Source organism: Glycine soja, chromosome 14, assembly GCF_004193775.1.
Source record: "Glycine soja cultivar W05 chromosome 14, ASM419377v2, whole genome shotgun sequence".
Classification (NCBI taxonomy): Eukaryota; Viridiplantae; Streptophyta; class Magnoliopsida; order Fabales; family Fabaceae; genus Glycine; species Glycine soja.
In genome coordinates, this window is record NC_041015.1 from 5,253,066 (window position 1) to 5,280,864 (window position 27,799).

The 27,799-nt window shown below is 27.3% G+C and overlaps 3 protein-coding genes across 4 annotated transcripts; 2 read left to right on the forward strand and 1 right to left on the reverse strand.

Moving 5' to 3' along the window:
• Window positions 1–1,060: 1,060 nt before the first annotated feature.
• On the forward strand, window positions 1,061–3,983 carry LOC114385267 (subtilisin-like protease SBT4.8). Its single transcript, XM_028345284.1, has 5 exons — window positions 1,061–1,159; window positions 1,597–1,748; window positions 3,251–3,360; window positions 3,457–3,669; window positions 3,856–3,983. The coding sequence occupies exons 1-5, from the start codon at window positions 1,061–1,063 to the stop codon at window positions 3,981–3,983; spliced, it is 702 nt and encodes a 233-aa protein (XP_028201085.1).
• Window positions 3,984–8,955: 4,972 nt separating this feature from the next.
• Window positions 8,956–15,619, forward strand: LOC114383560 (cucumisin-like). The gene is made up of 10 exons (XM_028343251.1): window positions 8,956–9,110; window positions 9,206–9,300; window positions 9,656–9,747; window positions 9,856–10,090; window positions 10,730–11,255; window positions 11,332–11,435; window positions 11,859–12,080; window positions 14,300–14,411; window positions 14,504–14,717; window positions 14,927–15,619. The coding sequence occupies exons 1-10, from the start codon at window positions 9,027–9,029 to the stop codon at window positions 15,457–15,459; spliced, it is 2,217 nt and encodes a 738-aa protein (XP_028199052.1). The 5' UTR covers window positions 8,956–9,026; the 3' UTR covers window positions 15,460–15,619.
• A 2,955-nt stretch (window positions 15,620–18,574) lies between these two features.
• LOC114383561 (cucumisin-like) lies at window positions 18,575–26,397 on the reverse strand. 2 transcript variants are annotated; one of them, XM_028343253.1, is made up of 12 exons: window positions 26,336–26,397; window positions 25,596–25,694; window positions 24,406–24,554; window positions 23,845–23,933; window positions 23,603–23,694; window positions 23,286–23,514; window positions 22,326–22,845; window positions 21,658–21,761; window positions 20,788–21,009; window positions 20,594–20,705; window positions 20,295–20,508; window positions 18,575–19,315 (listed from the first exon to the last, which is right to left on the reverse strand). In XM_028343253.1, the coding sequence occupies exons 3-12, from the start codon at window positions 24,490–24,492 to the stop codon at window positions 18,786–18,788; spliced, it is 2,199 nt and encodes a 732-aa protein (XP_028199054.1). In that variant the 5' UTR covers window positions 24,493–24,554; window positions 25,596–25,694; window positions 26,336–26,397; the 3' UTR covers window positions 18,575–18,785. The 2 variants fall into 2 exon arrangements, with proteins under 2 accessions (XP_028199054.1, XP_028199053.1); XM_028343252.1 differs by lacking the exon at window positions 25,596–25,694 and having other exon boundaries at window positions 26,336–26,382.
• Window positions 26,398–27,799: the final 1,402 nt, after the last annotated feature.

Genomic DNA, 27,799 nt, shown 5'->3' on the forward strand with positions numbered 1-27,799 from the left:
CCTTCTTTTAGTTAGTTTTAACCCACTCCTTTACATTGTTTGCTTTCACTTTTCTGCAAAGTCGAATGCTTTGTCTATTTTTTTTATGCATATTAGGACAACATATGTTATTTTTACCCACATTAGATTATTTTACATCCTTCGTAAACAAAATGATCTTCAACTTTTCTGTTCTTTTTTTTTTTGGGGGGGGGGAGGCATTTGAAAGGCATAATTAAGGGTATAATACTACTTAACAGAATGTTTTGTTTAAACATTTGATACGAGGATTTAACCAGTGTTTTCCTTTAAAAACAACTAACACTAGGTACATACATGATTTTACCTTTGACAAGAGTAACAATTTGAGCTAGTTCCGTCTAACAAACGCATACAGTGTTAAAAATTGATCCATTTAGAGTATCCCATTTGATTGTGGCCGCATGCTACATCATTTCTATTTTTAATCAATCTAACGAGGGTTTGTTTATTTTATATTAGGAATTAATTCTCTGTACTAGCTACATATACCTCAATATAGAATTTATAGTTGAAATTAATTTAGACACATATTTCAATTATATTTAAAAATTTAAAATAAATTTTGAAAACTAACTAGGTTAAATAAATTTTTCATCCCTTAACTATTTAAGAATTCCTGTTTAATGCCGTAATTTTTTTTTTCAACTTTTACTCCCTTTATTTTCCATTGGCATCTTTAATCCCTCATCATTAAATTGGATCCTTTATATGCTGATGTGTCCAACGGAAATCCATTTTTTTGCTTTTTTATTTATTTTGAAAAGAAAACTCTATTTTATTTATTTATGTAAGTTCAAAACAGTAGTAATATTCTTAATTTTATATACTTATCAAAAAATAAAAAAATCAATAATAATATTTAAAATTAAAAATATACTAATAAAAATGATAGTTATATTTTTCATATATATATATATATATATATTAGTGTAGTTACAAATATTGTAGGTAGTACTGCCTAGCTGTTGGCTGAGTTGTAGAGGTGGCAACCATACTCTTGACAAATTCTGGCAATAATTTGGTTCCTTCTCTTTCCTCAATGACAAATTATCCACCATGGTTACTTTCTGTGGCTGCTAGCACTCTTGACAGAAAGCTGGTTACCAAGGTGCAATTGGGCAATGGGGCGGTTTATGAGGTATCATTTGCATGTACTGTTAATTCTCCTGATAACTTTAATTAATCTTAACTTGAAATATTCAAAGAATGGCTAATTATTAAGGCTAAGTTTAATTTTCATCACAAAAGAAAGGGCTAAGTTTAATGGATGAGTCTGCCTATATATATGTGCAGTATATATTAACACATTTGATCTTAAGAAAAAATTCTATCCACTGATTTACGGTGGAGATATACCTAACAATATTGCTGCTGGACATAACAGCTCCACATACGGGTATCAGCAAATGAATTCCATGCTAATTTTTATTTATTTAATTAGTTTTAAGAAAATTAAAAAAAAATGGATTTGAATATGATACGTTATTAATTAATTGCTCAGGCATTGCATGGAGGACTCTTTGGATAAACATTCTGTGAAGGGAAAGATTGTTGTGTGTGAAAACTTTCATTCAGAGTTCTGCAGAAGTGGGGTTTTTATCTGGAGCAGCTGGTGTTATATTTGGATTTAATTTCCCACAAGACCGTAGCTCAGCATATGCCCTGCCTGCTGTGTTGCTTAGTCAGTGGAACCAAAGGCTAATACTTTCTTACATAACTTCAACCAGGTATTGATTATTTTTGTTTCTTTTGGTAAAAATAAATTTAGCTAACTCCAAGGAGTTTCTATCCAATGGAGTAATTTGTCAGCATATTACAAAACGTTGCCATCATAACAATTGATCCATTTTATAATAGAATAACGATAAATAAGCATCTTATTATTTTAAATATCTCTTCAATATTTTTTTATTTTTGTCTATTTTTTTTATTATATCATAAATCTTATCATATTTATATATTTTTTCTTTTAATTTTCTCACTTTCTCTGAGTGTTAAATAACATAATGAATGTTAATGTAACATTTTTCTTTATGGTATTTCTCTAAACTTTCATGCATGCACAGATAACTTGAGTTTTAAGATTGTTGTTCAATTGATTAAAATAATTGATATTGATTTCTCTCTCTCTCGAAAGAATTGAGTTTAAATGGTGGAGTAAAATCACTTTTTTAAAGTATAATATCGATATATATTATTGTTATCACGTAGTAGTGAGAAGTTTTTTATATTTTTTATTTTCATAACTGTTTATCAATTTTGGCCAAAATTAATGTTGTTTTTGCATTTTTTAATATGCTGCTTGTTTTGTTAATTAATCCAAACTTACAAATTGAAGACAGAACCAATGCAAAAAATATTCAGGCAGTATATATATATATATATATATATATATATATATATATATATATATATATATATATATATATATATATATATATATATATATATATATATATATATATAATACACTCATATTATTGGATAAATATTATCTAGCTTCAAATAAAGCCAGAATTTATCCAATTGCTTATCAAAATTTATAAAAAAATAAATAAATTCAGGAGCTCTCCGCTCGAGATACTTTAGTTGTTGGAATAGAAAAATATATGTGAAAAAGTTTGGAGAATTAAATCTCATATTATTTTCTCTTTTGGTGGAGCCTTCCTAGACATTTCCTAATCCTGTCAGTTACCAATCCACCCTAAGTTTTTTTTTTCTCAAGAAAATGGTTCAACATATGACTTGTAATCTGTGTTTAGATGTGAAAAACTTTTTTTAAAAAAGAAAGAAAATACATACAATTTTAAGATTTTAGGATGTTCAAAGAAATAAGAAAGAAAATAAAAAGAAAGAACAATTCTTTCTTCTTATTTGATTAGATAAAAGAATATAATTATATCAATAACATTTAAAGTTTTATAATATAATAAAACAAAACTCTAAATAAGAACATTTGTTTTTTTTGGTTATAATAATAAGTATTTTATCATTTAAGGATTTTTGCCTAGTTTACAGAGAATATTTTGAACATTAACAATAATTCATTTTTTCCTTCTTTCTTTTTTATTTCTCTCTATCTTCCAAGGTCATGTCCTACCAAACAAAATGTTGTAATAGATGCATCACAATTAAATGATAGTATTGATTCAAAATCAAACTTTTATTAACTACATTTTAAATTTATTGAATTTAACCTTTTCTCATCTATTACTCTACCAATTACTAGAAATGTAACGGCCATAATATTTAAGAGTGAAGAAATAAACGAAGGGTTAATCCCTTTCATAGCTTCATTCTCATCAAGAGGCCCAAATCCAATCACACCAAATATCCTAATTAAAGGTAGCCTTATGTATAGTATGTTACATAATCTAGAACAATTCATCATCTTAAATCTAACAAACTCTCATTGGAATTAATTATTGATATTGTAGCCTGACATTGCTGCACCTGGAGTTGAAGTTATAGCTGCACGGTCTCCAGTTGGCCCAATTTCAAATGTTAAAGGTGACAAAAGAAAAGTACAATACAACATAGAATCCACTTCAATGGCCTCTCCTCATGCTACTGCAGCAGCTGCATATGTCAAATCATTTCACCCTAATTGGTCTCCTGCTATGATCAAGTTTGCATTGATGACCACTGGTAATGACTTTGCTAAATTAGTAATATCTTTGAGTGTATTTTAAAAAACTAAAATCATAATTTACTAACATAATTCTTCTAAGATATAATTGTGTGTATGTAATCAATTACACACAGAGAGTATGTAATCTAATTATTTAGCAAAATTTGACCGTCTTTGTTGCATTAATTCTAATTATATGACAGCTACTCCAATGAGTCAAACTCTTAATCCTGAAGCTGAATTTGCATATGGAGCGGGGCTAATTAATCCTGGTTTAGTATATGATATTAGCGAAGCAGATTATATAAAGTTCTTGTGTGAAGAGCGGTAAACAGATAAAAAGCTTCGAATCCTCACTAAAGATCATAGCAGTTGCAGAGGACGAGCTAACAAGAAAGCTGTATACGAATTAAACCTCCCATCATTTGTTCTCTTTGTAAATGGCTCAGAGATTTTAGTCATGCTTTGTAATCTTGATTTTATTCATAAGTAAGAAAGATCGATCGTTTGTGGTAGCTAGACAAAAAAATGTGTGAATTATCACCCTATACAAAAGAGAATAAACTTTTGCTTTTCTAGTAGCATTTACCAACCAATGACCCATCAGAACTAGTTTCTAATGCTTGAAAATTAGGAAGGAAAAATGTTAAAGACCATTGAAATATATTAAAAATCACACAATTTTAAAATTTTCATCCTTTTAGTCTTTTTTTAAAGACTAGGATTTTTTTTTTTTACCGGCCAAAAGATGGAACATAAGATGTGTCAATATGGATGATTACCCTTTTGACCTTTATCTCTTGTAGAACTTGTTATTCCTGATTACAAATTTGCAACTACTTTGTCAATGTGTTTTCTAAAATTTGGAAATAACAACCTCTAGTCAATCCCGTAACACTTGTTTAAATGAAATTTGAAAAACAAATAATTCCTTTAATTACAAGAAAAATAGGATGTAATTTGTCTTAATTGATTTTTTTTTTAAAAAAAATTAGATGAATTAAGTATCGAGATTTTATTAAGGTCAAAATAGATCTCAAAACTCCAAAATCGAGTGCTTATAAAGATACTTACAAATGTCAGTAGCGAAAATCGAATTCATATTCTTTTCAGATATGATTTAATTTTTTATTAACTAAATCAAATTATTGGAATGCAATTTGTTTTAATTTTGTATCTTTGTTATTATTAAATAACTGATCATAAGAGATGTTGTCAATTTGAGTTTCACAAAGGCTAACAAACATAACAAATTGATTATATAATAACTAAAATTTACTAAAATATAATATTTAGATTATATAATAACTAAAATTTAATAAAATATAATATTTAGTAAGATGTCTTAAAAAAATAAGATTACTATTGTTTTTTTTAAAAAAAGATCAGGATAAAAACAATTTGTATAATAATTAAAATTTTATAAAAGATAATACCAAGATAAATTTTCTTAAAAAATAATATTTTATAATTTAGTTAAAGTCAGGAGATAAAATTTGATGAAATAAAATATTTGGAAAATAATTCTTTATTAGTACGTAAATATCCTTATAGTGTTTGAGAAATATATACAATGTCTTTATATTTTACTACCACATATATATAACAGTATCGTTATAGTTTTAAGATTTTATAATTTATTTTTGGTAATGAAGATTTTATAACTTAATATAGAGCATGACTTTAATTTTTTTTTTTAAAAAGTCAGGGTCCAATGACGGAGCTTGAGAAAAATATATAGAGGGCTCAAATATTTATGGTCATAATATACAGTATATACAAATTTATGTTTTTCAAGCAAAACAAAATTTTGCAAGTGAATACGCACAAAAAATTCATATAATTCTATGAATTTTTTTAACAAATTTAAGGAAATAATAGTAATTTTTCAAAAATTATAGTAAAAAAAATCTAAAACAATCACAAAATAAATTTTAAAATATGCATAAAAATTCCACAAGAAAATTCCACTCTAGCTCCCACGATGAAATACCCAAATTCATGTCATATTGTATCAGTTTTTCTATTTTAGAATAAAAGAATATAAGAGTCATGGAAAAATGAGTTTGAAAATGTAAATAGGAATAGTTTTACATTATAAAAATAAAATCAACAGATGAAATAGTTAATGCATAAAAAATATTATTAAATCATTCGATTGATGTTATCAAAAACAAAAGGTTAAAGTATACTATTAATATAAAATTTACCAAAGAAAACTGTTAAAGATTATCATGCCTTTTCAATAACTAAAAACTTACCAATTAAAATTATATAAGCTTTTTAACGAGTTAAAACCTTTAATAATTGACAAAAAAATAATTTAAAAATTATTTGATAATATTACAAAAAAATATACTAGAATCAACTAAAATTTTATATAAATCTTAAAAATGTTGGGGGACATGACTCCCCCGGTCAAAATAAAAAGCTCTGCCAGTGAGCGTCAGGGCCAAAGGTCCCCCAAACCCAACACACCATCCGCCCCTGCATATATGTTTTATTATACGTATTATTTAAATTTAATTATTGTCTTAATAATAAACTAATATAATATTATATAATTACTCTTAATAATAATTATTTTTTATTTTTGTCTAAGGTATACTTGGTTCAACTTAATACAAAAATATTTTAAAAATATAAACTCAACATTATGTTATCAAATGAATATAATATGTTTAATACTACCTGATATATTAAATTAAAATTTTAAATTAATATTTAATTCTAATAATTTAACTACAGTTTAATTATGGTTAGTCTATTAAATCTTAAACCAATATTATTATGCAGTAAAAAAAACCAATATTATGATCAATTATTAATTAGTCTAATTTTTAAAATATTGAATAAAACCATGCATATATATGTTTTGTTTCGTCTCATAAGTTAGGGACTTTTACCGAAAGGGCTAAATTATTTTCTATTTCTCCATTTGGGAGTGGATGTTAAATTATTATTGAAGATGGGATAAGTTAAGTTAAAAGTTGTAATATTTATTATGATTATTTATTTATTTTTTAATTGGAATAGTATAAAAATTTATGATTTCAATCTAATTTTTTTTATTTACGACATCAAAGTCCTGTAACTTTTTTTAACCTACAACTTAGGGTAAGATCTTTTTTACGAATTTGAAGTTGTATTTTTTTTTTTTTTACGTTTAAAGTTTTTGTTTTATGATTTTCTATTTATTTCTGTTTTTCTCTTTTGCTTTCAGTTTTTTTAAAAAATTGTAAATAATTTTATTTTTTAATTATTAAATAAATATTTTTAATTTTACTTGTTACTAATTTCATTTAATATCTTGTATATATTTTTATATGGTTTTATTTAGTATGTTATATATCTTTTTAATATTATTTTATTTAAAATATTTTATATATTTTTAATAAAAAGCTAATTTTATGATATTTAATATTTTTTTGAATATTTGTTTTTATTTTAAATGCTTAAATTTTAAAAAACTAAAATTTTAAAACAAATATTAAAATATTTTGATACAAATATTAACTTATAATTTATGAAGTAATATTATTTATTTTGTATAAAAAAATTTACTATTAACAACATCTAATAATTTAATAATAAAATAGTTATTAAATTAAAAATAATATAATAAATTAATATAAAATAAAAAATATAAAAAAAACATAAAAAATAAAAATTATATTAACTGCCTACTTGTTTGCATAAATCGTTACTATGATCATGTTAAAAAAACATGTAATTTTTATTTAAATGTCTTGGATTTATAAATTTACTTGTTTTAAAATTTTAATTTTTAAAATTTAAGTATTTTATATTATTTCTTTCATTTACAAAACAAATTAAATTCAATAACATTGTTAAAAAAATTATCTAAATTTTAAATATACAAAATATATTAAATAAAATATTATTAAAAAATTATATAAATTATTGTAAATAAAAAAATATTAAAAATATATATAACATAGTAAATAAAATAATATAAAAATTATATACAAGATATTAAATAAAAACTAATAACAAGTAAAATTAAAAATATTTACTTAATAAGTAAATAAATAAAATTATTTATAACTTTTAAAAGAATTTGAAAGCAAAACAAAAGAAAGTACAAATAAATAAAAATTCTAAAACAAAAACTTTAAAAAAAATTTACAACTTCAAATAGTAAGTTAAAAAATAAAAAAAAATTAATACAACTTTAAGGTTGTAAATAAAAAATAAAAAAAAAATCGTAAATTATTTTACAATTTCAGTTAATAAAAATAAAAAAGTTGTAACAGATCGTTGAACTTTTATTTTATAATAATTTAAAATGGATCCCAAATAAAAAATCGAAAAAAAATATTCTAGTAAAAGGCCTATTAAACTTTTATTTGAGGCAAAGATGAAGCCGAAATATTCTCCCAGCTGTCCCTTAAGTATAGCTAAAAGACAGAAGAGCAGCAGACTGTTACAACTCTCGACAAATAATAAATGCATTATTTCAAACAACATTTATAGCTTCAAAAAATAAAACAGAACAAGTTTTGATATGGATGTATCATAGTTTCATACTTTAATTATTATAAAGAGCAATGCTATGCTTTTTCTTTGGATATAAATATTTTTACTTTAAATAAATAAATAAATTTAATATTTTAATGTTTAAAAAATATAAAAAGGTTTGCTATTCAAAAGATTTTTTTCTTTCCCGCAAAATACTCTTTCCATATGAAAAATAAAAATTATAAATATATACTTATTTTCTTTTCTATGATATTGCAAAATTCGAACCCTTTATTGAATTGGTCAAATCGATATTAATAAAAATAAAATATCATATCTTTATAACACTAAAAAATTAATGTAAAACATCATTTTATATGTTCTTAACATTCAATGTACACATAAAAAGTAAAAATTAAATATATCATAATACTTAGACGGATCGAATTGATCATTTTGATCTGGTTATAAAAACTATATATGCTTCTACCTCATTTTTATCTTTTTTTTCTTTTTTTATCACATATTTATTTATTACTTCTTCCCTGTCTTTTTTTCAGCTAAATACATCCCCATTTTTAGAGAGCACGGTTTATTACCACTTATAAAATTAAATATCCACGGGAGTTGATTTTTTTTTTTTTTTTATGGTTTTGAGTAAAATGGTAGACCTCCACCCAAAATAGGATGGAGGGAAGAAGGATAGAAAGAAATTAAAAAATATAAATAGAGAAAATAATAAATGGAATAAATAATAATATATCCTTATAATTAGTTACCCTTTTGGATTTTTGTAATATTCACGAGCCGATCTGTAAGTGGGTGGTTCATTTTTCCACCATAAATACTCTTTCTATCTGCTAGGCATTTTGTTCTCATAGGAGTGGCAAATATGGTGTCTTTAAGGCCATGCCTTCTTTTCATTCTTCTCTGTATTGCCATGATTAATCTTGCGCATTCCAATAATGATCGGAAGGCAAATATATCCCCTCTCCCCCCATCTAGTAGCTTATTAAGACGATAATGGTGCTTTAATTTCAATTCCTCATTTAATCTCATTTCTGAATACAGGCCTACATTGTCTACATGGGTGATCATCCCAAGGGCATGGACTCCACTTCCATACCTTCTCTTCATACGGTCATGGCTCAAGAAGTCCTTGGCGGGTTTAATATATTTTCTACTATCTCAATTATAAGTAAAAAAATATATATATATATAATTTACGTTTATTAACAAAAATAGTTAACTTTATTAAATAAAGAATATTTTAGAAAGAATTTCATTAAATAAGATATAAATAATTAAAAGTTACTTATTTGAGACCGAAATGTATGTGTTGTATTATTGTCTAATCTCATGTTTGTACGTATTACACCTTTAATATCTTTGTTACTAAAAAAAAGTAATTAATTAATGCCAACCGCAGTAATGAATAATGTGAACTAGGTCTACATTTATTATTTTTGTTGCTTGCCTTAAGAGTACCATAGACTGATATCCAAATGTGCATGCATCCAGCGATTATAAACCAGAAGCTGTACTTCACAGCTACAAGAACTTTAATGCATTCGTCATGAAGTTAACTGAAGAGGAGGCAGAAAGAATGGCAGGTATTATAATTAATCTCCTTTCTAAACCACTATATGATTCTTAATTAATTTTCATTATGTTTATGAAAGATATATAAAGCATATAGTGTAACTTTGGAATTGCAACAGAAATGGACAACGTTTTCTCTGTTTTCCCAAACACCAAGTACCATCTTCACACAACAAGATCGTGGGACTTCATAGGCTTTCCCCAGAATGTTAATAGAGCAACTACAGAGAGTGACATAATTGTCGGAGTACTTGACACAGGAATTTGGCCGGAGTCTGAGAGCTTCAGTGACAGGGGATTTGGTCCTCCACCAAGCAAATGGAAAGGATCATGTCATAACTTTACCTGCAACAAGTAATCATTTTTGTGGGTTTAATACAGTGATGCATTACTTGTACTATCAACTAATAATAAATTATGTTTAATATAATTTTTAAAGTGATTATCATGAAAATATTAAATTAATAGCTAGGTTCTTAAATCATTTAGAAATTTCTAATTAACTCTCTTAATTTAAAATATTTCTAATTGAATCCTCGTTTTTTTTTTTAAATTTTTGTAATTAGATCCTATAGTTTGTGGTGACTTGAAATTGTTGAAAAATAATAATTTGTGATGATTAAAACAAATTATAGGATCAATGCTTGATTACAATTTTTTTAGTTTGAGATCCTAATTAAAAAAATTAAATAGTTCAGATATTTTTAAAAACAAATCTTAATGATTCGGAAAAAATAAAAAAAAAACAATCTATTTTTTACAAGTTGCATCGTACGTTACATCTGAAATGTCCGCGGATTAATTTAATCTTATAAAAATTAATAAAATTATCATATATTATGATTTATAATTGAAGCATAGAGTAAAATATCTCTAGACTTACACCGTGAGACGTGAGTATTATTTGTTAATACTTTTTATATATCATATAAATGGTTTTTCACTCTGTCAAAAGAGTAGATTCTTTATTAAAGTCAATAATTTTTTATGCAGCAAAATAATTGGCGCGAAGTACTATAATATTTTACAAAACTTTACCGAAGATGATATGATATCTCCTAGAGATACAAATGGTCATGGATCACACTGTGCATCCACAGTTGCTGGAAACTCAGTTAACTCTGTAAGTCTATTTGGCTTGGCCTCAGGGACATCCCGTGGAGGAGTTCCATCTGCCAGAATTGCTGTGTACAAAATATGTTGGAACAAAGGTTGTCAAGTAATCGACATGCTTGCAGCATTTGATGAAGCTATTGATGATGGCGTTGACATCATTTCTGCTTCACTCGCGATCGTGTCACCTGGTATACAGCACTTTCCGTATTTCAAATCAGCATTCGATGTAGCAAGTTTCTATGCAATGAGAAAAGGTATCTTAACGTCACAAGCTGCGGGTAATTCGGGTCCGTCTCTTTACACCATGTCATATCATGCACCATGGTTACTTTCTGTGGCTGCTACCACTTTTGACAGAAAGATTGTTACCAAGGTGCAGTTGGGCAATGGGGTTGTTTATGAGGTATCATTTGTTTAATTGAATTGATCTTAACTCAAAGAAAGACTAAAGTTTGATGGATGAGTCTGCCTATGTACAGGGGGTTTCGATTAACACATTTGATCTTGAGAAAAAATTGTATCCACTGATTTACGCTGGAGATGTACCTAACATTGCTGGTGGACATAACAGCTCAACATCCAGGTATCAATAAGATAATGAATGAATTATATATTTTTAGTGTTACTTTCGGTCAAACCCACGAAGGTTCGGAGTTATAAGTGTATTTGGTGATTAAGAGAAAAGAAAAGGAGGAAAAAGTTGTCGACTCAAAGCTGTCAAAATAATAACAAATTAGCTACTAACATTAAGCTTTCAAAAAAAATAAAATTTGATCAAGGTCCCTTTAAAATAGATGGATTTGGAGCTCAATCTTTGAAAGACAGATTTACTTTGTCTTCTCTAAGAGTTCTTTATGTTTTTTAAAGTTGAAAAGATCTAAATCCATGTGCGTTTTTTAAAGTTTAAGGAGCAAATTCATTGATATAAAAGTAGAAAGACCTTAATCATATATCAAAAGGAATAAAAAATGGATTTGAATCTCATACATTATTGGTTATTTCTCAGGTATTGCATAGAAGACTCTCTGGATGCAGATTCAGTGAAGGGAAAGATTGTTCTGTGTGAAAGAATTCATCGGACTGAAAACGTGGGGTTTTTGTCTGGGGCAGCTGGTGTTATATTTGGACTGATTTACCCTCAAGATTTGCCCGCAGCATATGCCCTGCCTGAGTTGCTGATTACTCAGTGGGATCAAAGACTCATACATTCATACATAACTTCAACCAGGTATAAATCACATATATCATTGTTTCTTTTGGTAAAATAAATTTAAGCTACTCCAAGGAGTTTCTAGAATAGAGTAATATAAAGTCTAATTAATATATCACAATTTCAATTCGTCACTAATCTTTTTAGATAAAGTAAATGAAAGTTATTGTTAAGCATTTGACAAGTGTACTAAATGTTCAAGTAATAAAGTTTCAGAAGTTCGAGTATCGATTCCACAAGGATTTTGTGTTATACTTATCTTGGATACTTTTTAATTTATAAGGAAAAAATAATAAAAGAAAAGAGTAAAAGAAAGAATAGAAGACAATAATAGTAAATTATAAATAAAAAACAAAAGAATTAAAAGCAAAATAATCAAAGAGAGAATTCAATGGAATGTGAATGTTAGGACCTGACATGCCTTGTTTGTCTAGGATGTATGAGTTTATGATTTTTTTTTATCAATTTAGGTGATTTTATTATACCCACATCTGTTCATTTACTTATCCCTAATTCTTCACGATGCTAAGTCTATTTTATTTATCTATCTCTCGAATTCCTTTGCAAAGACTCAACAAATAAAATGCATGAAGTATGAATTCTAGATGTTTGCAAGAATGCATGGGCATAAAATAATTATTCTATGTCTAGCAATGACTTTCCTATGAAATCATTTCTTTTTGTTCTATTAGAAGTTACCATCTTCCGAGTGTTTAACCCCTAAAACTAATGCATGCATATTTTATTTAAATTTTATTTAGAAGTTATCCTTTCCCGAGTGTTTAACCCCTAAAAGAATATAAAAATGAATAATGCAAGATAAAAACAGAAAATATAATAAAATAGAAAAACCTGGAAAAGAATCATGTTACATTGATAAATATGAAGTACACCATACATCACTTGGTTTTTTAAACTTGTCAAGTCCTAACTAAGGGGTTAGCCTCTCATTGTCATAAGAGACTTTTACAGTTTGGGGGATTGAGGTGAATGGAAGAAAGTGATAGATAACTAATAACAAAGAAAGAGGATTTTCCCTAAGGGATAGACCTAGTGTGTGGGTTGTGTTTTCTTCTTGACTTGACTTTTTTTTTATAGTTGTTGGAGTGGACTTGGATTGAATACTAAAAATCTTCCTTATTAATATTTTCTCAATCTTTTTCTCGTTTAATCCATCATTTTTATATTTGTAAGTCATAAATAAAAAAAATATCAAATCTTAATATTTAAACAAAAAATAATTGTTAAATAAATATTTTTAAAGATATTTTCAATATATTTTTATTATCAAAATAACTCATATTTTACCGTTATCAGTTATCCTTATATTTTTTAGTTTAAAAGTTCTTGCTGCTTTAGACTATTTTCTAACTTAGTTAAGAGTTTTTCTAAAAAGAAAATATGAACAAAGTAATAATACATCTAAGAGATGCTCGTTCTCTCAAACAAAGACTGTTAAAAGTTTGCGAAGTTAGGCAAGCTATTTGTCAGCATCTCACATAACGTCGCCATCATAACAACTTGCCCGTTTTAAGAGTAATTCTCTTTACTTCCATGGATGCACAAAGAAACATTGCTATGTATCACCTTCCAAATTAGATCCTTTTAATAAATCCCATATTCCAAAACAAGTTGAAATAATTCCTTCAGTCATAACTTGACTTTTTTACATTTTGGTGCAATTGATTAAAAGAATCTACATTGAAAAAAATGAAAGAACAAAGGTTAAAAAGTTTATTTACATCTGTTTGGAATACATGCACACTAGAATTGACATAGTGTAGTCAAGTTTGAGTAATTTGTATGTAGATTTAGGTTTAAATTTCATAGTTGTTATTGCTCACATAAAACATTATTTGAATGACAGAGTAAATAAATATAACTAAGTTTTTTAGATCGGAAGAAATATGATAAAGGGAAACAAAACTTCTTAATTGATTAGATAAAAAATATAATTATATTAAACAACATTTTAAATTTTATCACATAATAAAACTTTAAATATATTTTTAAATATTTAAATTTAGAATAAATTTATTTTGGTCTCCTTAATTTAAAATTGATCTTTTTAGTTTTTATTATTAAAAAAAATTGTTTTAGTCCCTCTGTTTCAAATACAGTTGAAGATTTAACTCCATAACAAAATGATAGTATTGACTCAAAATCAAACTTTCATCAACTAAATTTTGAATCTATTGAATTTAACCTTTCTCGTTTATTGTTCTACCAATTACTAGAAATGCAACCGCTACAATATTTAAGAGCGAAGAAATAAACGACGGGCTAATCCCTTTCGTACCTTCATTCTCATCAAGAGGTCCAAATCCAATAACTGTAAATACTCTAAAGGTAACCTTAAATATAGTATATAGTATAATCCAGATCATTTAGTCATCTTGAATCTGTCAAAATCTAATTAGAAGTACTTATTGATATTGTAGCCTGATATCACTGCCCCGGGAGTTGAAGTTATAGCTGCATGGTCTCCACTCAACCCACTTTCAAGTGTCAAAGGTGACAAAAGAACTATACAGTATAATGTAATCTCTGGCACTTCAATGGCCTGTCCTCATGTTACTGCAGCAGCTGTATATATAAAATCATTTTACCCCAACTGGACTCCTGCTATGATCAAGTCTGCGTTGATGACCACAGGTAATCACTTCTCTAATTAGTAGTAATATATCTGTACCTTTGAGTGCATGCATTTAAAAAACTAAAATTATATTTAAATTACTAATATAATTATTCTGAGATAAGTGTGTGTGTTATCAATTACACACAGTGGGAGTTTCCTTATCATCCTTTATTTTTATCTAATTAGTCAACGAAACTTGACCATCTCTATTTCATTCTAACGACAGCTACTCCAATGAGTCCTACCCTTAATCCTGAAGCTGAATTTGCATATGGAGCGGGGCTAATTAATCCTGTTAAGGCCGTTAATCCTGGTTTAGTATATGATATTAGCGAAGCAGATTATATAAAGTTCTTGTGTGGAGAGGGTTATACAGATAAAGAACTTGAAGTATTCAGTCTTAATCATAGTAGTTGCAAAGGACAAGATAACAAGAGAGCGGTATATGAACTAAATCTCCCATCGTTTGCTCTTTTTGTAAACGGCTCAGATTTTACTCGTGCTTACCCTAGAACGGTTACAAATGTGGGATCAGTAACATCTACTTATAAAGCCAAAGTAATTGCTCCATCTTTGTTAAATATTCAAGTGAAACCCAGCACTCTTTCCTTCACTTCTATAGGGCAGAAAAAGTCATTTTGCGTCACAATTGAAGGGATAACTAATGTAGAAATAGTCTCTGCTTCTTTGATTTGGGATGATGGCAGTCATCAAGTTAAAAGTCCAATTGTAGTGTACGGGGTGTTACCAAATAGTTGATTGATATATCAAGTGCGTTAAACAAGATATATAAAATAAATGAAAATGAAAGTTGAGTGATGTTTGTAAGTCTACGAAGAAATGAATGCAGATAAGCTCATACCATGACCCTTTTTAATTTCTCTTATGAATAATAATATTATTAAATTTGATTGGTGCATTGTTGCATGCCAATTGATCAAAGTTTAAATTTTTGCTCATTTTTTTCCTACCCAAACTTCTAAGAGCAACTCCAACATTGGCTTTCTGCTTATGTTCGTTGCTTAAAATTAAGAAACGGTGCTTAACTAAAATTAGCGTTGGAGTAAGTGACGTGGCGGTGCTTAACCATCATTTTAGAATTAAAATGGTACTTTCAGCATACTTTCAGCATAGTTTCAGGCCAGAATGATGGAGGGGAAGGGGAAAAGAACGGATACCATTGTTCAACAGACTGAAGCATGCACATACAAATGGATTTGGGACCAACGAGAAAATTAAAAATAAATAATCAAAAGAGGCAAAAGCACAATCAGACCAGACAACCACGCACAGGCAGAAAATTAAAGAAGGCATAAAAGATTGTTTTGGGACTACCTTTGCACAATAGAAAAAAATAAACAAAATTTTACAACAATCACAGAGGCCAGACAGTGATTTGTTTGGGACTCACATGCAAACCCCATCATCTTAATAAAAAAAAAAAACAATATATATAAATAAATTAATCTAACGATCTACACCGGCAGAGAGGCGGAGGGGTGGATTTTTTAATTTAGAGTGTAATGAATTTTAGGATTAAAAAATTCATTTATTAATAAGAGGGATATATTTCAAAACAACCAAATGGATAATTAATTTTTATTATCTTTGATTTTTGAAGCCTGAGACTGACGCAGTGTTTTACTTGTTATTATATTTAATATATTGTTTGTTAATGCAACTATCGGTTCTTAGTTGTTTTTAAAAGGCCAAATTATGATCAGATGGGAATACATCCTAGTATATTCCATCCCAGAAAGAAGTGTATGGAAATCAAACTCCATAACTTCATCCAAATATCTAAATTAAGGGTATTGAAAAAGAAAAAAAAAAAACGTATCCCTAATGATTTGGGATTCAAATTTTACAATTGGAAGCTTTCAAATTTTAAGAATATTGACGTTTGAAGTTATTCAATTAAAATATTACCGATCATAAAAAAATACCGTCGGATTCAAAGTATGTATTATGTGAGTCTGAAAATTTTCTATAAATTGATTCAAAGCTTTTAAAAAGATTATAGTTTTGCATTCTTTAACTTGAAATAAAATATTTTTTTAATTAAAAAATAAAAAATTTTAAGACGGTTTTTTAGAAAATTGTATTAAAATATTTATAATTTAAAATTATTTTTTAAAAATTCATCTTAAAATATTATTTTTTTACAAAAATGAGTATTTTAAGAGGATTTTTTTAAAAAATCATCCTAAAATGTAGAAATTGTAAACACATGCTCTGCCTGCTTTGTTGCTTAGTCAGTGGAACCAATTAAAGACTTATACATTCTTACATAACTTCAACCAGGTATTCAATGTTTTTGTTTCTTTGGGAAAAATAAATTTAGCCAACTCCAAGGAGTTTCTATATATCCAATGGAGTAATTTGTCAGCATGTTAATTACGCACGTTGCCATCATATTAAGAGTATTTCTCAAAATTTCATGCATGCACAAATAACTTGAGTCTTTGAGAGTCTTAAATCTGTTCAAAATATTAAAATAATTGATGTTGATTTCTTTTTTTTCGCTAGAAAGAATTGAGTTTAAAAGGGTTGATTTATATTTGTTTGTAAATGATATATATTTTAAAAGTGATATTATATAAGTGTTTTTAATGGTGGAGTAAAATAACCTTTTTAAAGTATAATATAGTAGATATATATTATTCTTATCACGTGGTGAGAAGCTTTTTATATTTTTTTTCTTTTCATTTTCTTTTCTCATAATTTCTTATAGAAAAAATTTATCCAAATAAAATCAAAACTAATTTATCCAATTGCTTATCCAGATTTATCGAAAAAAGAGTTCAGGAGATTTCTACTCGAGATACTTTAGTTGTTGGAATAATAAATTATATGTTAAAAAGTATGTAGAGTTAAATCTCATTCTCTCTCTTTTGGGGGAGCCTTCCTAGACATTTCTAATCCTATCAGTTATACCAATCCACCCTAACTTTTTCAAGAAAAAGGTTCAAGATCTGACTTGTAATCTGTGTTTAGATGTGAAAATAAATTTTTATAAAAGAGAAAATATATAATTTTAAGATTTTAGGATTCGAAGAAATAAGAAAGACAATTTTAAAAAAAGTTTCTTTCTTCTTATTTGATTAGATAAAAAATATAATTATATATACTAATAACATTTAAAGTTTTGCTATAATATAATAAAACAAAACTCTAAATGAGAACCTTTTTTTGGGTTATAACAATAAGTATTCTATCATTTAAGGATTTTTGCCTAGTTTACAGAAAATATTTTGAACATTAACAATAATTCATTTTTTCCTTCTTTCTTTTCTTTTCTCTTTCTTCCGAGGTCTTGTCCTTCCAAAGAAAATTTGTAATAGATGCATCACAATTAAGGAAATTGCTGTTCTGTACGAAAAAGTTTTCTTGCAACTTGCACGAACGTGTGTTGCCTCAAAAACATATTTAACATATTTTTTTTAATTTTTTAATTAATATTTATTTTTTAAAAAAACATATTCATCCACGTAAGTGTTCATGTGGTTCGTGCACTCTTTCCTTCGTGCTAAATAGCACTGTTGCACAATGAAATGATACAGCAATGATTCAAAAACAAACTTTTATTAACTACATACATTTTAAATTTATTGAATTCAACCTTTTCTCATTCATTGTTCTACCGATCACTAGAAATGCAACAGCCACAATATTTAAGAGTGAAGAAAGAAACGATGGGCTAATCCATTTCATAGCTTCCTTCTCATCAATAGGTCCAAATCCAATCACATCAAATACCCTGAAGGTCGCTGGCCTTAAATATAGTATATTATATTATATAATCTAGATCATTTTATCATAAAAAATCTATCAAATTTCATTACAATTTTCGTCTTTCTTTGGTTACGAACGATTTTGAAGGAGAGAAAGAATAAACTTTATTCCTGGTCTACAAAGCACTTGATCATCAATTCTGGCTTACAACACACTCACAATATTTATTCGCTAAAATTTTAATAGGAAGAAGAAGAAAAAGCAAAGCAATAAATTATAACACAATCCTTGCCATTCATGCATGTTGCTGGTTTTATATTCTTCATTGGCAAGTGTTTGTAGTAGAGAATTTATGGAGGAACATAAACAACGACGGGGCTCCTTACTTGAAAAGTGCCATCATCCCAAACCAAAGACGAAGAAACTATATCTGCATCAATGCTTCCTTCAATTGTAAGGGTGAACGACCTCTTCTGACCCAAAGATGAGAAGACCAAAACATTTGGCACTACTTGGATGTTTAAGAAAGATGGATTTGGAGTTATTACTTTGGCTACATACCTGGATGTAGCTGATCCAACATTTGTAACAGTTCTACTAAAAGTGACTTTAGTATACGTTGAACGAGCTGTTGATAGAGCAAAAGATGGGAGATTAAGGTGCCAAACAGATCCCGTATTTGTTGGTGTACAACTACTATTATCTCCTGTAATTCTTCGCAACAGATTTGTACTATAACCTTGTCCACACAGAAACTTAACGTAATCAAATTCATTAGCATCATAAACTAGTCCAGGATTTACTGCCTTGATAGGATTTATTTGCCCCGCACCATAAGCAAATTCAGCATCTCCATTAAGTGCAGAACTCATTGGGGTAGCTGTAAATAACAAACGAACAAAATTGGTCATAAACATACATATACTTAGCCCACTAAATTGGACCCCAAAATAATTGAAATTAAATAGTTTTTTTTTTTTACTTAAATCTGTTCAACTCCATGGATCAAGTTAATATATTTTTCCCGACAAAAATGCATTTCTCTTACATTAAGGTACGGTAACATACATGTAGAAGTGCACAAGCTTCTAGGTCGGCATATTTTTTCTTTATGTTTAATTTATATATATTGAGAACTAATTTTCAGACTCCATTTCTCTTACATTATCCACACCTCCCCTTTTATATGGAAAAAATATATTTTGAACCTCAAATGTTAATATACACATAGTGAGAGAGAAAGAAAAGAAAAAAAATATAAATATGATACATTAATGATATGATCTGACAGAAATACATTAAAAAAAAGTTGTTAATGTGATGTTTAAAATAAAAAATATTAAAATATCACTACTACTCATATTATATATATAGTAAATAAAGAGGAGAGATAAGCTCATTTAAATTTCTCTCTTTATTTTTCCAATGAAATGAATGGTGTAAATGTAGTGTATAAAAAAGGTGTCAGAGAAAACAAAGAAACATGAAGGAGCTGGTCACAATACAAAAAAGGTAAAGTGATTTATTGATTAAATGTTTCAATTAATATCAGTCGTGTCACTTAATTTTTTTTCTTATATGTACTAGTCCCTTAATTTTGGTTTAAAGGATTACATATAACTCATATCTCTCACAACAAAATAAACCTTACATCTATATATGTGTAAATGAAATCTCAAATTTGCTTGTTTCCATTTCCTATCTTTTTCCCATTTCTCTTAAAAAGTAACATGTGTAAAATCAAAAACACTAACCCAGGAGGAAAATAAAGAATTACTTTTTAACCATGTATCATATTGCGAGACAAGAAAAAGGCATAAAATGGTTGTAATATGTGTGGATACCAAGGGGACCATTACCAGTTGTCATTAACGCGGATTTAATCATTGCAGGAGACCAGTTGGGATGAAATGATTTGACGTAGACGGCTGCTGCAGTAACATGAGGGCATGCCATTGAAGTTCCAGATATAATATTGTAATTTGATACTCTCACATCTCCATTAACACCAGAAATAGAAGAAATTGGAGACCAAGCAGCTAGAATGTCAACTCCTGGAGCAGCTATGTCAGGCTACAACATCGAGAGATAACTGAAATAAGCAAGTAACCTTGAAGCAGTTGGATTAATTGATTATATAATTTTACTATGAAGTTACCTTAAGAATGTCTGGAGTGATTACATTTGGACCTCTAGATGAGAATGGAGCAATGTAAGGGGCAAATGAATCTTTGCCTTCATAACTCTTAAATATGGTAGCAGTTGGATTTCTGTAATAATCTAAATCAATCAATTCAAGACTAAACAAAGTTGTATAACATTTATATATGATCTTATTGAAAAGTTTCGTACCTTGTTGACTTTAAATATGAATATACCGTTCTCCCGTCATTTTGGCTAATGTGAATTGCGGGCAATGCAAATACCTTTGCGTCAACTAAAGGTATTGTACTTGAAATTATAACACCAGCCGCCCCAGAAACAAATCCCACAAATGTAGGAAAAGGTCTGTCTTCACACAAAACAATTTTTCCCTTCACCAAAGCTACATCCAAAGAATTTTCGGGGCAATACCTAAGCAATGATAATGTTAGAATGAAGTGTTGAAATGTAATAAAAGAAAGGTTTAATTAATCGGTAGATCCCCACATCATTTAATAATTTTTAATTATATTTTTGAATTATTTTTTAATTGTATCGTATTTTTTGTTAAGTTAATTTTTTCGTCTAACTATCTTTACGAATAATTAGTTGTCTGACTCAATTGTAGTATTTCTCTTTTTTGAATATACAATAATGTTGTTATAGGACTGAAAGAATAGTTTAGTTGAGCTGATTACATATATGAAAGTACGGGTTGAAGAATATGGTTGAGTTGAGAATATTAGGTTCAAAACCTATAAAAGTGAGAATATCTACATGGTAAAGAGGGAATACTACTTGATACAAACATACAAATTAAGGTTATAATACTGGATTCAGATCAGATACTAATTAGGTGCCTATAACTAATTTTCTGTAATGATAGTTACATAGAAGGATTCAATTAAAAAATAAATGCAATCTGAATGACCCAATTAAAAAAATTATTTAAAGATCTAATTAAAAATTATAAAATAATTCATCAAAGAGTTACAAATTAATTTAAAATAAAAGAAAAAGACTAGTATATAACTATATTTACCAAAATTATAAAAAAGACATATTAGTAAACGTTGGTACCTGGATATTGAACTATTATATCCACCAGCTATGTTGGGTGCATCTCCACCATAAATTAATGGATAACCTCTATATTGTGGATCAAATGTATTCACTGAAATTCCCTGCATATGTTGAGTGAAATCTTTTAGGTTATTTTTTTCTAATATTTTTCAAAAATAACAATAATATTTTACAAATTTAACATCTACATAATTATTTATATATTTCAATTTATTATGTAATATGTCAAATATAAATTAATAACAATAAAAAATTCATTTATATTTTGCATCCAAAAGAAAATATGCATAAATTTCTTTTAAAAAAAAAGGATGGCTCATGTAAGCAATATTGAAGTTTCAAAAGATATTTCAAAAGCTGAGAATTTTGGTCTATCTTAATAAATAAAAAAATGCTCGATTTTTTTTAAAAAAAAAACAATAACTAACATTACTTATGGAGAGCTTATAGTTAAGAAAATAAAAATAAAAAAAATGATAAAAATGAAATATATTAAAATCTAAAAAATATTTGTAATTAATTAAAATGTTTTATTCACATTAATTAATGTTGTTAGGCAACTATTAATTTGGACCCAATTTTTCAACCACTCCAATTCAATATGGGTTTCATTTAAAAATAATGTGTATGTATCTGTGCATGGTTTTTTAATGGGTATTACATACCTGAAAGGTCTGGCCATTGCCCAGTTGGAGATTGGTAAAAAACTTTCTGTCTATAGTGGAGGCAGCTACAGAAAGGTACCAGGGTGCATAATTTGACATTGTGTAAGGTTTTGGACCCAAATTGTCTGCAGTTTTGGACGTTAATATGCCTTGTTTCATTGCATGGAAAGCTCCTATTGCATATACTTCCTCAAAATAATGGAGGTGTAACACGATTGTAGGTCCCACTGAAATAGAAATAATGTCAACACCATCTCTAATGGCTTCATCAAATGCTGCAAGGATATCAGCATCGTGACAACCCTTCGTCCAGCAAACTTTATATACAGCAATACGTGCTAATGGAACCCCTCCTCTGGCTGTCCCTAAGCCAAGCCCATATAAACTTGCAGACCTAACTGGGTTTCCAGCAGCAGTGGATGCACAATGAGACCCGTGACCAGACGTATCCGTTGGATTTATGATGTCCTCTTTCTCAAACCCGCCCCCAATGCGAAAATATTTTGCTCCAATTATTTTGCTATGTACAAACAATTCATTCATGATGCATTAATAAATTGATTCAAGTAATTTTTTTGTTGTCCATAATCAACATGCACACCATATATGGATAAAGAATAGGTTATACACTTATAATATCATCTAATTATAAATCATATATTGAAACTGTTTTAATATATATATATATATATATATGAGTTTGTTAGCTTTTATTTATAAAAACAGTGAATTAGTAAATTATAATTATAATTTTTTTTTAATACACATGTTAATTTACTCATTCTAAAAAATAGGTGAATGTGTGTTAACAATTTTATTAATATACACACCTATTTTTTTATAAGAAATAAGTTAACAAATTATAACTTTTATATATATATATATATATATATATATATATATATATATATATACACGCGCGCGTTCCTGGGAAAGTCAAAATAATGAAATGCTACATACTTATTGCAAGTAAAGTTATAGCAGCTCAATTGTCGTGGTGGTGGACCAAATCCCCCGTCAGTAAAGCTATAAGAATTAGGCCAAATTCCACTATCAATTACTCCAACGACTATGTTACTTTCTATGTTTGTTCTTTGGACATTTTCAGGGAAGCCGAGGAAGTCCCAGGACCTTGATGTTTGGAGACTATGGATTCTATTTGGTATAATAGAGACCACACCATCGATTCCTGGCCAAAAAAATCTCAATTTTTTCATAAAAAGTATACATCGTATATGAGTTAAAATAAAATAGACTGATAAGCATATTAAAATTACCTTTCATCCTTGCTGCTTCTTCTTTTGTTAGCCTCGCCACAAACCCATTAAAACTCTTGTAGCTGTGCAGCAAAGCATCTGCTGCAATTTTTCTAGATGGATATATGCCATTTAATTTGGAACCATAATTAATTATTTATAGTAAAAAAAAATTGAAATATAGTTAACAAGAAACTAATATAAGAAGCCATGTTAGATGTTTTCTAATAAAAATGGGGAGTTATTGGATAATAATATGTGACCTGCCAAGGACACTTTGAACCATGCTAGTGTGAAGTAATTCTGTGGATTCCATGCCCTTCGGATTATCACCCATGTAGACGATGTAAATCTATATATAAAACATGATTAGAGTTGGAGCAAGATAAAAAAAAACAATACAGAAGAATTTAAACGTAAGATAGTCCAACCAAGTTAATTGTATGAGTGCTCAGAGATTAAGAATTATATTCAACCTTATATAAAATCTTTTTTAGGTTAATTTTACATTCAATTTGAAAATAATCCAAACTGTTCTTAACTTCAAAGTTCAAAATAATCCATTTTTTAACTTTGAAACTTTTATGTATAAGAATTATTTTAAAAAATCTTAAGATGTAAGTAACTAAGCTTAATTTTTCGAAAGATATAATTTCTCAAGATAAAAAAATGGGGAAATTAGGAGAGAGAAAAATACAAAGTGGAGTACGTACTGCATCTACGTGTAGTATTTTTGAAAGAGGAAACCATTTAAATTGCTAGGTCAAGCAATATTATATATATATATATATATATATATATATATATATATGTATATTATTTACCTTTCGATCATCTTTAGAAAATGATCGAGTCAAAAGCAGAATGCATGTGAGAATTTGGAGGAGATGCGAAAGGCCTAGAGAGATCATCTGTCAGTAGTGAGTAATAAATCTTGACAAAATGATCGAATGTGTTTTCACACACGTTCTACCTGCGAATAAATTTAATTTTTGTTAGGCAAGAATATGAGATGCTAGAGAGACGAGTCTATACCACAATTAATTCAATATGTTGCCTCTTATGGGTCATACTGTATGGTAGTACTCATGTATAAGAAAAAAAAAGTTTTTTTAGATGTTGAATTTAAATATAAGTAAATTTAATTAATTTTTTTATTTAATGATATTATTTTTAAAATATTTTTTGTTTAATTATAATTATTTTAAAGAATTTTATTTTATTTATGATATCAAATTTTAATGAATAATATTTTATTTTATTTGATATTAATAAAATTAAATAATTTTAATAAATTTTCTTATACAATATAAAAATAATTATTTTTTTATATATAAAAGTTCAAATATATTTATCTAACATGACACTTAAATACTTAAAATCATTCATTTTTTTATCAATAAATATTAATTATTAACATCTTTTTAAATCATCTAAACAACCTTATATTTTCATCCAAAATCACACTTATGACAAGTTTACGAGCTACTACCTCTCTCTATATATATATATGTGAGCAAATAAAACAATTCATATATAACATGGCACCGAACAACCTTTACATCTGCACCCCGTGTATATTAGGCACATCCTCGTACATGTACTGGTTACCATCTCCAAACATTATACACCCACACTGATGTTGCCAGAATAAAATGAACCCAACACAAATGATCATCCAGCACCGACATCAACACATAATAAAATGGTACACTTGGACACAACGGTACACTTGGACACAACTGTGCATACAACTAAAACTCTGAGGTCTGAAACACATGGAGCTTCCAATGAAGAGAAATTCAAATTCTTACCACTTTAATTTTATCCATACAAAAATATAATCAATATATTATTGAATTACAAGTGTGAGATGAAATTTCATATCAAATAGAAATAGAAAGATTGAGTACCATATGAGTGAGGAGAAAATTCATATATTTTTTCTACTTCTACATAATATGACACTTCACCTCATACTTATAACCGTAATAAATACTGCACATTAATATACCTCTACACCAAAGCCACAATCAAAAGCACGCCTCAGGGTTATACTTTAACCAAGACCAAGCCATCATCTTAATTACATCAAGTAACATTATCTTGGCAACTGAAAATCATAATATAATATCTCAACAATAGCAACAATAAATTATAAATAAAAGCAATGCATGGTACAGCGTACAAATTAATTAATAAATCATTAGAATAAAACTAGGATACGAATACTATTAGAATTTTTTCTTCAAACGTGTATGAATTATATTTGTGAATTTTATTTCTGGATAATTAATTTTAAAGTCCAAAATTCCACGAAGAAGGAATATTGTATATATGTTTAAATCCAAACTCTTGCATTAGAAGTTGGAAATTATATATATATATATATATATATATATATATATATATATATATATATATCAATAAATTAAAGGAATGCGCCAATAGAGTAACAATTTCTAATTAAAAGTAAACCAATAAAATTAATATAATGATAGGCAAATTAAATGCTTATAATTTGCCAAAATTAAGAAAATTTATAATAGAAGCTTACATAAATATGAAACAATTAAAATAGAAAAAGAGTGTTATTATAAATATAGATAGAAAATTAAAGTTAATAAGAGCAAAGTAACAACTTACAGTTAAATATAAATCAATAAAATTCGTAGGAACAAGACTTATAATTAGATATAAATGAATAAGGTATGCAGAAAGAGGATAGTAATAACGGGATGTCAGGGGGCATACTCAATTTCGTCGACCACACATACTTCTCTCGCTTGACTTATTTACTCACGTATAGAATGTCAAGGGAAGAGGCATACCTAACCTTTTATAGCGAATAAATGGGATGAATTCATGGTATTATCTACTTTTACCATGATTATTAAATTTTTAAATTAACTCGTTAACTCTTATGAGTTTACAAATTTATTTTTTGTGAATTGATTATTAAGTAAATTTTTTTTTAGTAGACTCTGAACAAACTTTATAAATTTTAAGTAAACTCGATAGATTATCGAGTTTATCACCGAGTCAACGAGTTAACAAGTTAAAAAAAAAAGATGAAAATATAAGTTATTTTTTATTATTTTATGTATGTTTAACATTCAACATACTTTCATTTAGTATGTTGTTCTCAATTACAAAATTATCACCTTTAATAACATTAAATTCTCGATGAGAATGATCTACCATTACTATAACTTCTAAAAGTTATTATCTAGTAGTGATGTATTATTATTAGATTTGGTTATTTAAATAATCTGAACTTTATAATTTACTGTTTTATTTTATTATATTGTTGAAATGGTTAATTAATATGTTATTTATAGATACTTTATTATTATTTTTACATGCAGTAGGCTCTTACGAATCTAAGAGTTGAATTCACGAGTCGAGTCTATGAAACTCTTATGAATCTACATAAACTCTCGAGTTTGATAACCTTATCTTTTACATCTAACGATCAAAATCAGATAGATTCTTTAAATATTTATGGAGTCATTTTAATCTAGAATTGGAGTAATTTATTTTGATATTTAATGTATTTTTTATTACATGCACAAATTATTGAATTGAAATTCTAGTTTTAATTAGCAAACAATACTTAAAACACAAAAGTATCGCATTTAAGCCTTGTCTTTTTTTAGAAAAAGAATTTAACTTATAAATTATTATTAAGTTAATTTTAATTTTAAATATTTATAGGTTAATTTTAAATATTCCCTTATTATTTTTAATAAATAAAATTAGGTATAAGAATTATAAGAGGATTTTAGGGATTTTGGATAATTTTTTAAATTCTATGAACTATTTTATAAATTTTAATAATTAATATAAAAGTGAAAAATCATAGATGTACAATTTGTAGTTTTGAGTTATTTTCAAAGATTATGAGTTACCTTATAAATTTTGGCTAGGGTCAAATCATATTTTTCTTTTTTAAATTAAGATTGAGTTAATATACTTTACTCAAATATTAAACAAATTAATAAGAAAATTTTATTATAAAAATATTAATAAAAAGTTATTCGAATATATCAATAAATAAAGGATGTTACACCTAATGACTTACATTAAAAAGTTAACATTACTATGAGTTTTTTCTTTGCAAAGAAGAACTTTAACATTTAAAAGAATGCTCAATTGAGAACCACAAAATGATGGTCCCTCAAAATAAAAATAGGATGATAAAAAACTAATCTAATA

What these genes read in the sequence shown, in the direction of transcription:
- LOC114385267 (XM_028345284.1), top strand. Translation starts at nt 1,061, where the DNA reads ATGACAAATTATCCACCATGGTTACTTTCTGTGGCTGCTAGCACTCTT. An exon ending in GCAATGGGGCGGTTTATGAG is followed by an intron (nt 1,160 to 1,596) that starts GTATCATTTGCA and finishes ACTTTCATTCAG; the next exon opens with AGTTCTGCAGAAGTGGGGTT. An exon ending in TCTTACATAACTTCAACCAG is followed by an intron (nt 1,749 to 3,250) that starts GTATTGATTATT and finishes ACCAATTACTAG; the next exon opens with AAATGTAACGGCCATAATAT.
- LOC114383560 (XM_028343251.1), top strand. Translation starts at nt 9,027, where the DNA reads ATGGTGTCTTTAAGGCCATGCCTTCTTTTCATTCTTCTCTGTATTGCC. An exon ending in GCAATGGGGTTGTTTATGAG is followed by an intron (nt 11,256 to 11,331) that starts GTATCATTTGTT and finishes GCCTATGTACAG; the next exon opens with GGGGTTTCGATTAACACATT. An exon ending in TCATACATAACTTCAACCAG is followed by an intron (nt 12,081 to 14,299) that starts GTATAAATCACA and finishes ACCAATTACTAG; the next exon opens with AAATGCAACCGCTACAATAT.
- LOC114383561 (XM_028343253.1), bottom strand. Translation starts at nt 24,492, where the DNA reads ATGATCTCTCTAGGCCTTTCGCATCTCCTCCAAATTCTCACATGCATT. An exon ending in GCAATGGCCAGACCTTTCAG is followed by an intron (nt 21,762 to 22,325) that starts GTATGTAATACC and finishes CAACATATGCAG; the next exon opens with GGAATTTCAGTGAATACATT. An exon ending in ATCCGCGTTAATGACAACTG is followed by an intron (nt 19,316 to 20,294) that starts GTAATGGTCCCC and finishes TGTTATTTACAG; the next exon opens with CTACCCCAATGAGTTCTGCA.